Genomic DNA, 14,764 nt, shown 5'->3' with positions numbered 1-14,764 from the left:
GCCCTCATTAGAAGTACCGCTTCTGTGAAGCTCTTCCTCTCCAAAGCCGCTACTCTGTCTCATGTGTGCCCTCTAATTATGCCTATTATTACACCTATTGTACTCCACTGCCATTGCTAGTTTTCAAGAATGTCTCCTTGCTAGGCTATGAGAAACAAGGATGGGAATAAGTCTTATTTATCTTTAAATGACCAGTGCAGGGTACATGTTTTTTACTCAATAAATTTAACTGTTTACTTTTGAAAGATGGAATAAATGGCAAAGCAAATGAATGACTGTTTAGGGAATGGGATTTTAAACAAACCACTTGTTTAAACCCTTAAGGTTTTAATCTATCTCAGTAATCACTGGCCAAGTTAGAACCTCCTAAACCCAGTCTTGTTCATTATCCTGGTTAGTCAAACCAACATAAAGTCAGGAGTGAAACACACAAGGACGTGGACCGCTGCATGCATCACACCCAACCAGCAACAGGGAGGCCATTTATTATCTCTAAAATAAAACAAAAGACAAAGTATTTTGTTTCTCTTTTATTGCAACCCATTGCAAGGTCAAAAGATTCACGGAAATATAGAAACTACAAACTGGGTGAATTTCCTTTATCCACTCAAAAAGACATTAAAGACAAAGGACCAGAATTTTTCACTACAGCAATATATTTCATAGTCTTTATTCTGAAAATACTGTTGACATTTTGGAGAGGATACAAAGCCCTGCATTAAACGTGTTCACATATATTTATGACATTCTAAGCAAAACAAGAAACTATATTGCCCAGAAATAATTTTAAGCCTCATTTCAAAGCATCTAATGAGAACACATTCAACAACCATCACAGGATCACTCAAGGTGATGCTTTTTTTTTTTTTTTTTTTCTGGTTGTTTTTTTGAGATTAATGCTTTGAGGCTGGATATGATGTTTCTACAGATTTCTACAAATATACCAAAGCAGTTTTCCAGGTTATGTTGCATCAGGCTTTCTGGATTAGTCAACATCTTAAAGAATAAGTGCAAGTTCCCCACCCCACCCCACCCCCAAGCTAAAGCATGTTATAGTGCTGTATTTGAGATTCAAACAACGCAACATTATAAAAAAAAATCAATTTTACACTTCTGAAACCATTTGACAAGCAAACTGTAACACTCTAAAGATGACAACTTTGAACTGAAATGGCACCATCCATATCATCAATGGCTCTCCCCTTTTTTTTTTTTTAACTATTTAAAATATAGTGTGACGTATATAAAAATTAAACTTTTGCTTATTCACTCAAGCTACTATTTCTATACATACTGTCTTATAAATTAGTTTTGGATTAAAAACCAGTTAAAATATTGTGAATTAAAATATTTTTCAGTGGTGGGGAAATGAATATGAAAACGATACTATTTGATGTGCAAGACGAACTCTTTTATTAATAATAAACAGTTTTTAATCTTACACAAATTGTATTCCTTTCAAATTAAATTAGTTATCTGGTGATGGAAAAAATACCCTTGGTGCTTACTAAGTAGATTTTCTTAACTGATTGGGATTAAAAGCAAAAACAATGCCACATCAGAAACATGTTGACGTAATCAAAGGAAACAGTGTTTACAAAAAAGGAGTCTTTATAAATAAGTGAATAGTATTTGAATGTAAAGCTATATTTTGTTTCTTGCAGCTAGTATCATTTTAGCCATATTGGGGCTTACAGAAAGTGAAACTCAAACCTTAGTATATCTGTTAAAGACCAAAAAAACCCAGTTATGTCCACATTGGGGGGAGAATAAATAGCAAACTCACAAGTCAGGGTTTTGTATCTAGCTCTACTGTGAAAGATAATCACTCTTTAGCTTAAAAAGGCTCCCTGTGGTCTTGATTATAAATCTAGACACAGGCAAGTTTACTTGAGCCTGAGTCCCTACTATGAATTAATTGTAAAGATGTGTGAAATCAAAACACATATTCATTTACTTATCGATATTGTCTTAACTGAAAGCTGGCAATCTTTAAACAAAGAAATGCTTATTTCTGACAAGTGTAAACAAAATCTTAATGAAAAGACTTTCTAATTTTTTCCTCTTAACTCATACATTAACCAGCAATAGATCTTTGCAGTAGCACAAGAACTATTCAAAAATAACATGCATATATCCATAAAACCTGTTCTAAAGCTCAAAGCAAAGCAAAGAAAAAAAAAGAGAGAAAAGAAAAAAAGAAAGTAATAGGAAGATTGTCTACTTATATCTCACTCATTAATTTTCTATTCATGTGACTACCTCCAAATTTCAGAAATACATGTTCATAATTACCAAAATTAACAAAAAAATAATTAAATGATCGGTAGGGTTGTTTTTAAATAACTGCGCACTATTAATTACATTGGTGCCTTTAATGTGGAGAATGCTAAGGTTAGCTCCAAATATCATTAAAATATATCTGGACCAGTTACTATCCATGAAATAAAAGCTAACACAACGTTAACACAAAACTTCACTGAAATATTCAGGACTCAACAGAACACATTTGCAAAATAATGAATAATTAACTTTTGTGAGCTGGCCAGGGGAGTTCAGATCGTTGCCTCCATATAAAAACTTCACCGAAGGCTTAATTCTCTCTAGTCCCTACATCATCTCCAGATAGCAAGTTGACCATCTGTGGATACAGTGAGTTAGGCAGAGCCACAGTGGATGACATGTTTCCTCAGTGACCTGGAGGAACGCCCCTGTGTCAAAAATGGTCTAGAAAGAAACTGCCCTGGAATTGTGTACGCACGCACGTGTGCATGTTTATGAAGGAGTGTAAGAACGTATATATGTGTACGTGCTTGAAATTTTGCAGGGTACTGGTTTCCCGGTTTCCAATTAGTGCAACATCACTTCTGGTCTGGTGATCATCAGAAGTGCACGATTCTATCCCATCAAAAGACAAGACAGTTGCATTAATTTTGGGGCATCTTCAAGAGGCAGTAGTTAGAAGCTCAAAATAATAGACCGATGTTTTTTTGGTTCTACAGGAAGAAAAAATTTTTAGAGAAACAAGTCTTTGAACTTAAAAACTAAAAGGTGTGTGTGAATTTTGAAATTTTTAATTTTTAAGGAGAAAAAAAAGAACCCCAGCTCACCTGGGAACAAATAGCAATTGCGCTTATGCTATGCAGTATGCAAACAAGACACAAATATACACACTCGGGTACACCCGTACACGTGGAACAGTTAAAACCCTTCCAAGGGATCGCCTGCCCCAAATCTCCTGCTCCTCTCCGCCCTGCTGACTGATCCGAGTGGACCTACGTGGGAGCAGGAGTGTTAGGAGGAGGCAGCAGACATGTTGGGGGTCCAGCCCATCTGATAGGCTCTCTCCAAGGTCCTCTTGCAGTCCTGCAGCACGGTGCTGAAGGTGATGTGGGGGTACTGCTGCACCAGCTGTTCCACTGTCACTTCATTGACCTGCAACCAAAGAAGAGCCATCGTCAAGCACAGGATGGGACGGCTGAGACCGCCCACTGCCCGTGTCCTCTGACTGACGTGCTAATGGTGGTAACAGGAACTCTCACCTCATTCCCCATCAGCAATGTGAGCCAGTGTTCTGTGAGAAGGTATGTGTCCCTTTTTGCCTGACCTTCCCGATTTCCTGAGTACTACATTCACCCTCAGGGATTTTTTAAAGAAGACATAGGATATCAAGCAATCAAATGTGTTTTCTAGAAGCATAAATGATAGCGACTTGTTGAGATCTTAACAATGCCCACTGAAAAGCTAGTGCCTGGGAGGAGAGGCAGCAGGGAGATAGCATTCTAAGATGCATTTAGCTACATCATCAACCTGACAGCTTTTTTAGGACAAAACTGTAGAGTGGTAGAGAGGATCCACAGGAATCTAGATGGAAGTGTTGGGGGAAATGTTTATTTTTCTTCCCTTTAAATGTTAAGGCATTGCAAACTTCAAGTCCCTTTGTGAAAAGGGCTGAAATGTGAGGAATCAATAATTAAAACATACATGGCTGGCAGGTCAGGGATGGCCCCAATAGACCTTAACCATCAAAGATACCACCTTGATTCTTGATTAGACAAGGCAATCAGACAGGCCTAATTAAAACTAACACCTTTACAATTGCTGTGCTGTGAAGGGATTAATTCGTCAATTATTTTTAAGCTGATTGCAGTTCATATCACAGAAGTAGACAGCTTCCTTCATCCTTTAGATAAATAAATGATTAACCTAAGAACCACAACTTTTAGGTAGCTTTATTTAAAATCTTTATTGAACACTTGGGCATTTTCAAATGCATCAATATTTCATTTATACTGAGTAAGCTGGTCTGAAAGAAGGTGCTTATGATACATAATTTTGTGCTCCCTCTCCATGTCTGTCCATTCTTGAAAAAGATCAGGACCACCGAGAAATGCCTAAAACAACATCAAACCCTTGCTTTTTGCTTTGAAAGCCTGCTTAGAAGTATGACGACCATGACATTCAGTCGTCTACACTTTTCTGAGATAACATGATGTTTTCTGGGTGATTTGGAAAACTGTTATATATAATCATTTTTTTAATTGAGAATTGATATTTCAACATTGCACTGATGATACTTAATCTGTCAGAACACCTCTCTATTCAAGACTTGCTTGTATTAAATCAACTTTCACTCCAAATTCAACCAAACCATGTAGTTAATTCTTTTTGTGATAGTTATGATGTATAACACTGTTTTCAAAAACAAGAAAATCATTTAAAGTAAAAAAGAAAAACTGATATACAAATTAGAGTTGAGAATATGAATTGATGGCCTTAAGAGGATCTTATGCAACATTTTTAATTTTTTAATTTAAATTTATGATCTAAGTTTTGCTTGGGTTGAGGCAGCCTAAGACAGTACACTTAAGAAGGCCATGCACCATCTGGCTCTATGTATCTAGGTAGCGTATTTTTGATACTCCAGTCACCTGACTTAATCCCAGATGATCAAACTGTCCAAGTTCTTTCTGGCCTCAGGGTCTTTGCACATGTTATTCTCTTTACCTGGAATACTTTTTAACCCACTTCCCCCTAAAAGCCCTCTCTTCATGCCTACTTCCTACTTACTCTTCAGTTCTTAGCTTCAGTGTCATTTCCCCAATGTCATTTCACTGTCCTATCCCTGCTCCCCCCCACCCCAAATTAGGTAAGGCTTTTAGGTTATTTACTCTTCTAACATTGCCCACTTTGTCTTCATAACACTTATAAAGTTAGTTTATAATTACTTAATTTAATATCTGTTTCTCCTGTCCCAATGTACAATCCACAAGAGCCATGATCATTTTTGTACCCACAAGTCAGGCCTAGTTATTAGTGAAAGAATGATAAAAAAAAAAAAAAATACCAAAAGGCAAGTAAGAAATGGAAACTCAAGAGCAAGGCAAAACCAGACATTAAATACTAATCACACAAAGACCAATTCCCTGAGGAACTCTTATTTGGCTCAGGAATTCCCTCCTTCAAGAAGCCTTCCCGAAGCAAGCCTATCTCCCAGAAAGGTAGGGTTAGGTACCCCCTTCTCTGTGCACCTGTGGTGGGCACCCTGCATGGTTCTTTCTTTTATTTAAGCACTCTCACTGTGTAATCACTCTTTACTTGCCTATGGCTTCCACCTGCATAAGAAGAGCCTCTGGGGACCAGAGACTGTCTCTTACCTTTAAGGCTGTCAAGCTGTGTGCAACGTAGAGAAGAAAAATGGGAACTGTGGTTCATACCATGGACTTGAGAGTCAACCAGAAACAGGTTTGAACCCTCGTTTCACTTTACTTCTTTGAGATTTAGTTTCCTCAACTATACACACAGGATAAAACTACTTAAAAGTAACAGGATTGTTGTAAGGCTTAAGTGTAATGATATGCTTAACACTGTGACTGACTTAAAAAGGTCCCCAAATGGTAGCTCTTATTATTAGAGCAGGCACTTGGTAAATGGTTATTAGGTGCATGAGTTAATTAACGATACGCTAGGGTGACCGATTCTCTGTCGTGATGCTCCATATTGTTCAATTTCTGAGATATTTCAGAAGTGAACCTTGGTATCATTAGTTGTAGTGTTCAAAATAAAATAATCACAGGGTGAGAAGTAAGCTTTAAAACATACATCATACACAGGAAGAGTCTATTCTACCTTATTGGTCTCTGGAGGTGATTCCAGAACTTTCCTTAATGGAACAGTGCAGGTTTTAAATATCTACTTTCAGAAAATCCTCCCTTTTCTTTACCTGATGTTCCCCACTTTGCTGTTAGGTTACCTTCCTCCCTTCTGTCATAAACAAACCCATTAGGATGCAGGTCTCATTAAGAAAGAACTGAAGTCATTTGGTCAGACAGGATGCATGGCAAGGGGAGAAAGTCCAGACCACTCAGTATTTAAGGAACAATGACCAGGAAAACAGATAACAGAAAACCGAGAAGAGAAAACATTTAAACCCACTGTAAAGATGGGCACTGTCTTCTGTGCTGCTTCTTTTCTGATCTACATGTGGGCTTGCACAAAGTCCGATACCTAGGGATTGACAGGCAATCTGTTTTGGAGGTCCAATTTTTAAACACAGAAAAAAAAAATCTCTATGTGGTAACTGTTTTGTGGGAAGAGAGATACAATTTACCTTAAGCAAACCTGATATATAAACATAAATTTATGAAGTATATAAATTAGGGGATAATTATTCACTTTGGTAAAGGCATCCACGGTCAGGTTAACTGATTTTCTCTGCCAATATTGTATATATACTTTGATTTACCAAAATTCAATTTACCTATTTCAGTTGCCTAAAGTAAGGTATACCCATAGCTGAGAATACAGAGTATGCTAGGTCTCTGGCTTTCAAAGGTTATGGGCAAGAATAGACAGTAACTTGGTTTTGTATAGTTGAATTAAACCAGCAATCCTCTGTGGATATAATATGTCTTCTAAGTAATCTTTTTGCTAACTGTGCTCTGTAAATTCTAGAAAACAAAGCAAAGGAGAAAATGCAAATATTCCATTTTAGAGCTTTGTTGGGTAGAAGCTATTCAGGGGAAATACATGTGTTCCCACTAGGGAAGTTTCTATCTTTTACTTATAGTGTCTCCTGGCAATACAGTGTGACAAATTTTATACTAAAGTTATTTTCATTTACTCCTCAGAAGTACAAATTATGCTCACCTCTTTGTATAGAATCCATAAGCACTTTGGTGCCTTAGAGAACAAGTTCAGCGTTAGACACCAGGAGGGTCCAAAGCATTTTAAATTGTTACGCCTACATACACATTTCTGCAGACATTTTGTCATGCACAACTCCACTTGCTAGAATGAAAGGAACAATTCTCTGTTCCAACTCATAAAATGTGTGTAATATAAAAAGGGAACATAGATTAATTTTTTTACATTTCTCCATGATCCCTGGTTTTCTGTATTCAATTTCTTTTCCTCTTGCTGAAAACCATCAATGGCAACTCCTATATTACACTTGAGATTTGAAAAATGCAGCCTATCTTCCTAAAGAAATATGCAGTGGTGTCATTTGAAGAAATTACTGTGATTAAAGGAAAAAAAAAAAGTGTGTACCACAGGTTATTTTTTAAATATAAGAAAGATTGGATTTTATAGTTCTCTCCAAAGACTGCATAACCATAACATTTTCAAAATTATTATAACTCTTTTCAAGGTAGTAGCAATTTGTCTGGTATTTTAATCTATTTTGAGTTAACATCTATTAGCACTTTTTGAAAATGTGAGGTAAATTGCTATGCTAATTAAGGTAAATCATACCATAGTTTCATTCTCTTCCTGTTACTACTATGGAAGGGTGAGAAGAGACTCTTCGAGCTTCGGAGATTCAGTTCAAACAATTTCTCTAGACCATCACACTCATTCCTTCACCTTATCTATACTTTCCCCAGAAAGTTCCAGCTAAGTGCAAGCCCAAATCTGAAGTATCTCCCCAATGATACCTACCATTCAAAAAATGCTATTTCTGATAAAATTTTCAGAAAAAAACATTTATGTGAAGTGATTATTATTTCCTCTTTGTCTCATGTTTTAAAATAGGACACGTTTCTTGTGAGGGGGGAAATATTTGACACCTGAGTGTATGAAACTCACATTCATGAATATAATAAACCACTTAAAATCACTTTTTAAAAAAATCATTTTTTTTAAATGGAGAAAGTTTCCATGCAAAGGTGACCACTACTGAAAATATCAATAACATTAAAATGTATTACGCTATTGCTACACTGTATTTCTTGACAGCAAAGAGTATTTGAGTCATCTCTTTGTTTTCAGTCCTTTGCACACTGCCTGGCATATTCTCGCCCCCATTAGATTATGAGCTCATGAGATAGGAGTTTTTGTTGGTTTTGTTCACTGCCACATCTCTGGCACCTATAGAATGCCTAGCACCTAGTAACTACTCAATAAATATTTGCTGACTAAATTAATGTAGTAGTTGTTCAGTGAACAGGTACAGAGTAAACACAAAAGCACGAATTAGTTCTGCATCAGAAACAGTGGACATAACCTCACCTTGTTCCCGGACTGTTCCCACTACAGGGGTAGCAGTCTCTAAAGTCTGGGCATTATGGCAGCTCCAAACTCCTTTCATCCTTTGAAGTTCATACCTAAGGCGATTCTCTGTATCACTCTCCTTTCCAACCGACATCACCGGGCGCCTCTTTCCAGATGCACCTTCCCTCGGGTTTCCAGTAATATGGCACGGGACACCAAAGTAGCTCATGCTGGTGGTTCAGTAATTTCTGCTGGGTCATTCTGCTGTCAGACAGTACTAAGGAAAAGCCTAGGCCATACTGGAGTTAAATGAGGGCAGCCTTCCTTACTGGAGATCAGTGACACACTAGACTGGATGGATAACACTGAGAAACACATTACTGGTCACTAGATATGAGCTTGTTTCCAAAACGTTGCAAAAACCCACTTCTGCTTCCAGCGTCAGTGCCCTGCTCAGGGCGGCAGGCCCAGGTGGGCCCCACAGAAGATTCTGAAATTTTGTGACATTTAACGTGCCTTCTCATGTCACAGTTATCTGGAGGCAGAAGGGGAAATGTGGGAGGATCCCCTGACTCAAAATGATGCTACCTCAAAATAATGCTACCCAATTTCTTGGGCTTCAGAAATTCTACCTGCCTTTACTGCTCCCTGGGGGGCAAATGGAAATCCAAGGAGCTTTTTGTTGCTATCGTTGGTGTTGTCATCACAGTGACGTGTGGCATTTGTTGTCCCAGATAGCATGAAAATACTACTGCAACTCAAAGTACAGTCCCGGGCAAGGAAGAATTCTTGAAACCAAACTGTCCTACGCCCCCCACTGAGAAACACTGTGCTCATCAGAATGAGGCACTTGTGTGGTAGGGGATAAATCAAACACATTTCTTCTCTTCAGCATGGTTTACTTTGGCAAAAAGTTGAACATAATTTGTTAATTCTTCACCATAATGACCAATAAAGGCAGAACGGAAGTATGCCTCCACTCTAGCAAGAAGGGAATGGGAAAAGTATTCAATGAACATCTACTATTTTCCAGGCATATACGCATTAATACTCCTTATTTCACATGAACTGTGGCTCAGAGAGGATTAGTATTTCACACAGGGTCATGTACCTTGTAAATGGAAGCTAGGATTTGAATCCAGGACCCCTAAGCAAAGATGTTCTCTGCACTGTGCCATGTTGCCTTGGCACACAGGTAACACCGAGACACAGGAAGTGCCATACTGTGGCCTAGCTGATCACCTGGCCAGTAAACTGTTCACTGACATTCCTTTTCCGTCTATGGCACAAAAAATGATTTCAATTTACATGTAAGCACATTTCAAAGTCCTTTACAATGTCTTCAAAATGGCTGCTCTGTGGGAATGTAAATTATAATAGATCTCACTTTGCTTGTGGAATAGTCCATGGTGCAGCTGTGGTTGCACGAGACTTGGAAACATGATAGAAACATGATGAAGCTGCAGGACTAACGAGGGACCTTCTGGCAGGGCAACTGCCCATGACATAAACAGGCATTGCTTTTCCTCCAGTCTCTCGCCCATCAACAAGTTTTTCTGTGTCCCAGGCAGAAGTAGAATGGCCAACTTGACAGACAAGGTTCTTGACCCCTTGGAGCAAGGAAAATGGACAATTATACCAGCAACAGCAAGGCTTGAGGACTGATTTCTAGGGGAAGTGCAGATTGCTGTGGACAGAGGCACCTGACCTTTTCCAGGAGAGCTGGAAAAGGCTTTCCAAAAGAAGGAATATTTAATTGAACTTCTGGACAGGGAAGCATCAGCCTGTGTACACGTTTGTTAAATACACACATATTATTCAGGGAAGAAAGGAAACCCATTCATGAGCCAGAATAAACCACTAATCTGTCCCTTACTTTGTAAGCTTTGTAAGGTAATGTTTCTCCAGCTCATCTAGCAAACTCAAGTGTAGAGCTTCAGTAGTTCTTGCTTCACATAGCTCCATTCCGAGGAAAGGGGAGTGAAGAAAATGGATCCCCCTATCTTCAGGTGGGAAAAGTAAGGAACCCACAGTACATCTGTGAAGGGGCTGCAAATAGCACATTCAACTACTCTCTCGTAATTCAGGGCTCTTGCCCTCACACTGGTCTGTCATTCTTCACAGACTCCCTGGGCAATGTCACTCACTGCTAACAGCCCCAGAGGCTGACTCCTGGCGGCCCAGAGGCAGAGTGTTGTCTGTCGGGCAATACGCCTCCGGAATCTGCTTCTCTCTGAGTTTCCTGGCTCTCTGGGAAGCTGTACTGGCTATCAGTGGAACCCAGCATTCACAAGGGGTAGCAAAAGTCATCTCAGACAATGCATATTCAAAAGAGGCCCAATTGCTCTTTAAGCAAGTGCCCACTGGCCCCGAGATGGGCGCATATTAAAATGGATAAAATAAGGGTAATGTGAATTCTAGTAATATGTCAACTTTGCATGTAAATGAGATGAGTCATCTAAGTGCAGTTTAAAATATTTTAAATAGGACACTAAGAAAAGAATAAAACAGCAGATGATACATCGGTTTTCCCAGGACCCTGCACAGCCAACAACATGCAGCAGGCTCTCTTTGGGGATTCTATTTTCCTCCCTTCGCAGAGGGATTTCTCATGTCCCTGCTTGGGTGACATACCATGTCTTACCTATGTTTCCCTACGTTAGAACAGGGAGGTCCAGGACACCAAAAATTTTGAGGGACTTTTACACTCTCTTACTTCATTCTCTTCACACTCTTTCTCTTCAGCAGCAAGGCTAAACTTTCCAGAAGTCTGGAGGAGGATACAGCAGTAGCTCAGTATGCATGAACAGCCTGCACGCAAAGCCCACAATGAAGATTAAGGGTCTTTCCCAGACTGGTGAGAGCTGTGAAAATGATTCTAGGTGTGAGCCAAAGCACCTGCTCTTTGTCTCTACTCAACAGTCAACTTCGCATTCCTTTCCTTCCCTCTGTCTCTCTTAGTCAAGCCAAGGCCCTTCACCACAAACCCCACAGCAACTCAGACATAACAAATGTTTGATACACATTTATTGACGTGGGATGAGTTAAACTGTGTCTGCAAACAAGAACACAAATAAGAATACAGTGGATCTCAGCATAATTGCTCACTAGAATCACCTGGGGATCTTTTAAAAACCCCAGTGCCCAGGTCATATCCCAGACTAACTGTACCTGCATCTTGGGGAAGTGGGACCCAGGCACCAGTATTTTTTAAAGTACCCACCCCCCAACTCTCCAGGAGATTCCAATGTGCAGCTTGGGCTGAGACCCACTAGGTTAAAGCTTTCAGCTGTGAAGTTCCCAGAGGGCACAGGTGATTTCTGCTCCTGGGAATCTGAAGGCAAAGTCTGAACTAAGATTATCTGAAGACAACAAGTAAGCACTTGCCTCCCACGCTGCCCTATTAAACTGAGTCAGGGGTTCTGGAGAAAAGAAATGGTTGCTCCTACAGCTTATTGGACCATCTTTTTACAAATACTCACCCCTACCCGAAACAAAAGGTATATTCTTTGAATGTGGTAAAAACAGACTGGCTTCCTGTCTGTCACCATTGGTCTTGGATCTCTAGTTGGGCACAGCCCAAGGAGGCCACCTCCTGAGTTTTCCAATAGCTAATGGAAGGGAAGATTCCCCTAAACCCAGCTATACATGGATGGATGTAGTGCTTCCTCAAGGGACCACCCATAAGGTGAAGGACAGGGCACGCACGGCTAAGTATTTAATATAATTTTAAGAAGAAAAATTGATCATTTTATTGGAGACTAAAAGCTACCTGTTACATATGGGAGTCAGGTGTCTACAGGCCACCCACAATGCACTATGCTTCATGCATGAACCTCCCTGAGGCCTTCAAGGATGGATTTTTTTTTTAAATAGAAAGAGGTAAGAAATATTACTCTTGGGTGGCAAAACACTCATCTAAAAGTCCCAAAGCATGGAAAGAGACAGATACTGAGAATGCAATGAACCTGACAGAGGCAGGCTCATAAATTCAGTCAACTTTGTCAAATGCAGTCATTCCATTTCAGAATCTGCAATGATTGGAAGTGCTATGCTCTGTCAATATCACAACAGGCCTGGCTTCATGCTGTCTCTTTTTCATGAGATGTGGGTAGCCTGTTAACACTAGCATTGCTTTCTATTCACTTGAATTAGCACAGTGAGGAAGCAGCAAAGAACCTGGGAGGATGAAGATCACAGAAACGCCTGCAGTGTTAAGTGAGAATCGGGGCTCGCCAACCTGAAGCCTCTAATTAGAGATTAGTGTGACAGGAGTCCAACAACCAGACTGTCAGAGAGAAATTAGTGACATTTTCATTCCGTTTCTCCAAGCAATCCTCCACCAAGAAGGATGTTTCAAGTCAAGTGTAAGCTCTATGCAGAGCCTTGCATAGGCCACTCTGAGGCCACTGACCGCTGGCCATGGAATTGACCTAGCGCACAAATGCATACATTTTTTAGTATAGATTTGCATGTGTGGTACAGATGAGAACCAAAGCGGACCTGTGTGGGACATCAGGATGGAGATAGCTACTTGGTGAGTCATCTGCAATTCTCTAAATGGTTCAGTAAAAGATCGACTATTTGAGAAAAACTGGGCCCTAATAAGATAATTAATGTAGTCACTAACTGAGCGGTAAGTACAACGTATTTATAGAACACATCTGGGTGTTTCTAAATTAAACTCACAAAGTTAAGCTAAAAAACACAATCGAGAAAGAAAACTCTCAGAACTAAAAATGTCTTCTTGTATGCTTAATGGCTTTCTTGATTTCAGTTTTTATTTTCTTACAGAAAGCCTGGGGCGGTGGTAATCACCAGTGGACACCTGACCAAAAAAAAATATCTTTCTAAAATGGCATTTGCCATCAGGTAGAATTTATGGATTTGACCTGTTTCCTAAAACAAATTTATTACCAACAAAAATTTATTCTGCATAAAAGTGATCTGTAAATCTGTAGATTAAAAAGCCTGAAAACAAGTGATATTTCTGGTTTTCAGAAGAGAGACTCTACATAAATCAGAGAATTCCAGGGTTAGGCTCAGAAAGATGCTGAGTCCAATCACACAGCAGATGCCTGAACTCAGCCTGTGACTGTCCTGAACCCCAGGGGCTTTCAGCTACACTCAGAATTCCCCAGCTACAGGAAGCTGGTGTTAAATCCAAGGTGTTACCTTTCTAATTTCCCTCTGTCCAGATACTTCTTATAATCTATAAAATTATCAGGAGGAAGTGGGATCTAATGTTTTTCAAACTTGCTTTTAGCTGTGCAATACTTCTGCAAACCAGAATAATAAATAAATACACAAACCAAATAAGTAAACTAAATAAACAAAGCAATAAAAGTGGGGTTGCTCTGGCTGAAGTCAGTTAGATGGTAAGGACCAGGCACCCTGCCCTCTTAGCTGCTCTGTTATTCCCAGAGACTCTGAGGAACCTCCTCAGAACCTTGGAGCTACACAGAATGCAGATAAGAAACACAATCCATTCATCCATCATCCAATACATATTTTTTAGGTAACTGTTATGTATCAGCCCCTAAGGCTGGGTCTGGCAATATAACAGAAGGAGAAATCTATGGATCTTACAACCTAGTGAGGAGGAGAGTGATGGGGATGAAGAAGGTAGGAATTCACCACCACATGGTCCTTGCTTGCTTCATGTAAGGAAGTTTACATGCATTAACTCATTTAATTCTCTTCATAGTCTATGGGATGGGTGTTATTTTTATTCCCTCTTTACAGATGAGAGAGGCAGTACGGGAGATGGAGATAGAAAAGCCAGGATTGTGGTGACATTGAAGGCAAGAGAAAAGCGTTCTCATGAAAGAGGGCATGGTTACCATATGTGTGCAGCTGCTAAGGGATGAGACCAATTGTGGACAGAGAAGTGGCTGCTGCATGTGGTGACAAGGAAGTCACTGGTGATGTTGAACAGACTCAGTGGCGCGATGAGGATGGAAGTAAGACTGTAAGGAGTGGTGAAAAAGGAAGGATGACTGTTCATAGTCCATCCTTTGCAGAAAGGAGTTTAATAGGAGAGTGGCAGAAAATAGAACTGTAGAGGAATGCAGCTGAAAGAAGTTGTGGGGTCAAAGCAAGGTTCTTCATGCAGAAGAAATATACTTTGGGGTACCACTTTCAAAAATTAATTTGCAGTCTTACTGCATTGTAATTGCCCATTTGCTGGCCTGTCTCCCCTAGGAGACTCCCCTACCTATGGGGTAGGAACTGCCTTGTTCGCTGTTTTTTCTGACCCGTCTCCTACCAC

The 14,764-nt window shown here is 39.7% G+C and overlaps 1 protein-coding gene across 1 annotated transcript in view; it reads right to left on the bottom strand.

The window, feature by feature from the left end:
- Nucleotides 1–515: 515 nt before the first annotated feature.
- FBXL17 (F-box and leucine rich repeat protein 17) overlaps nt 516–14,764 on the bottom strand; it is a 504,442-nt gene continuing 490,193 nt past the window's right edge. Inside the window, exon 10 of the mRNA XM_040492981.1 lies at nt 516–3,435. Coding sequence (XP_040348915.1) covers nt 3,295–3,435 — 141 coding nt within the window. The 3' untranslated portion in view covers nt 516–3,294. The remainder of the gene's footprint in view (nt 3,436–14,764) is intronic.

The sequence above is a fragment of the Herpailurus yagouaroundi genome, unplaced genomic scaffold (genome assembly GCF_014898765.1).
Source record: "Herpailurus yagouaroundi ecotype Mexico unplaced genomic scaffold, PumYag 29, whole genome shotgun sequence".
Lineage (NCBI taxonomy): Eukaryota > Metazoa > Chordata > Mammalia > Carnivora > Felidae > Herpailurus > Herpailurus yagouaroundi.
The sequence above is the reverse complement of the archived record's forward strand: the minus strand, read 5'-3'. Positions and strand labels throughout refer to the sequence as shown.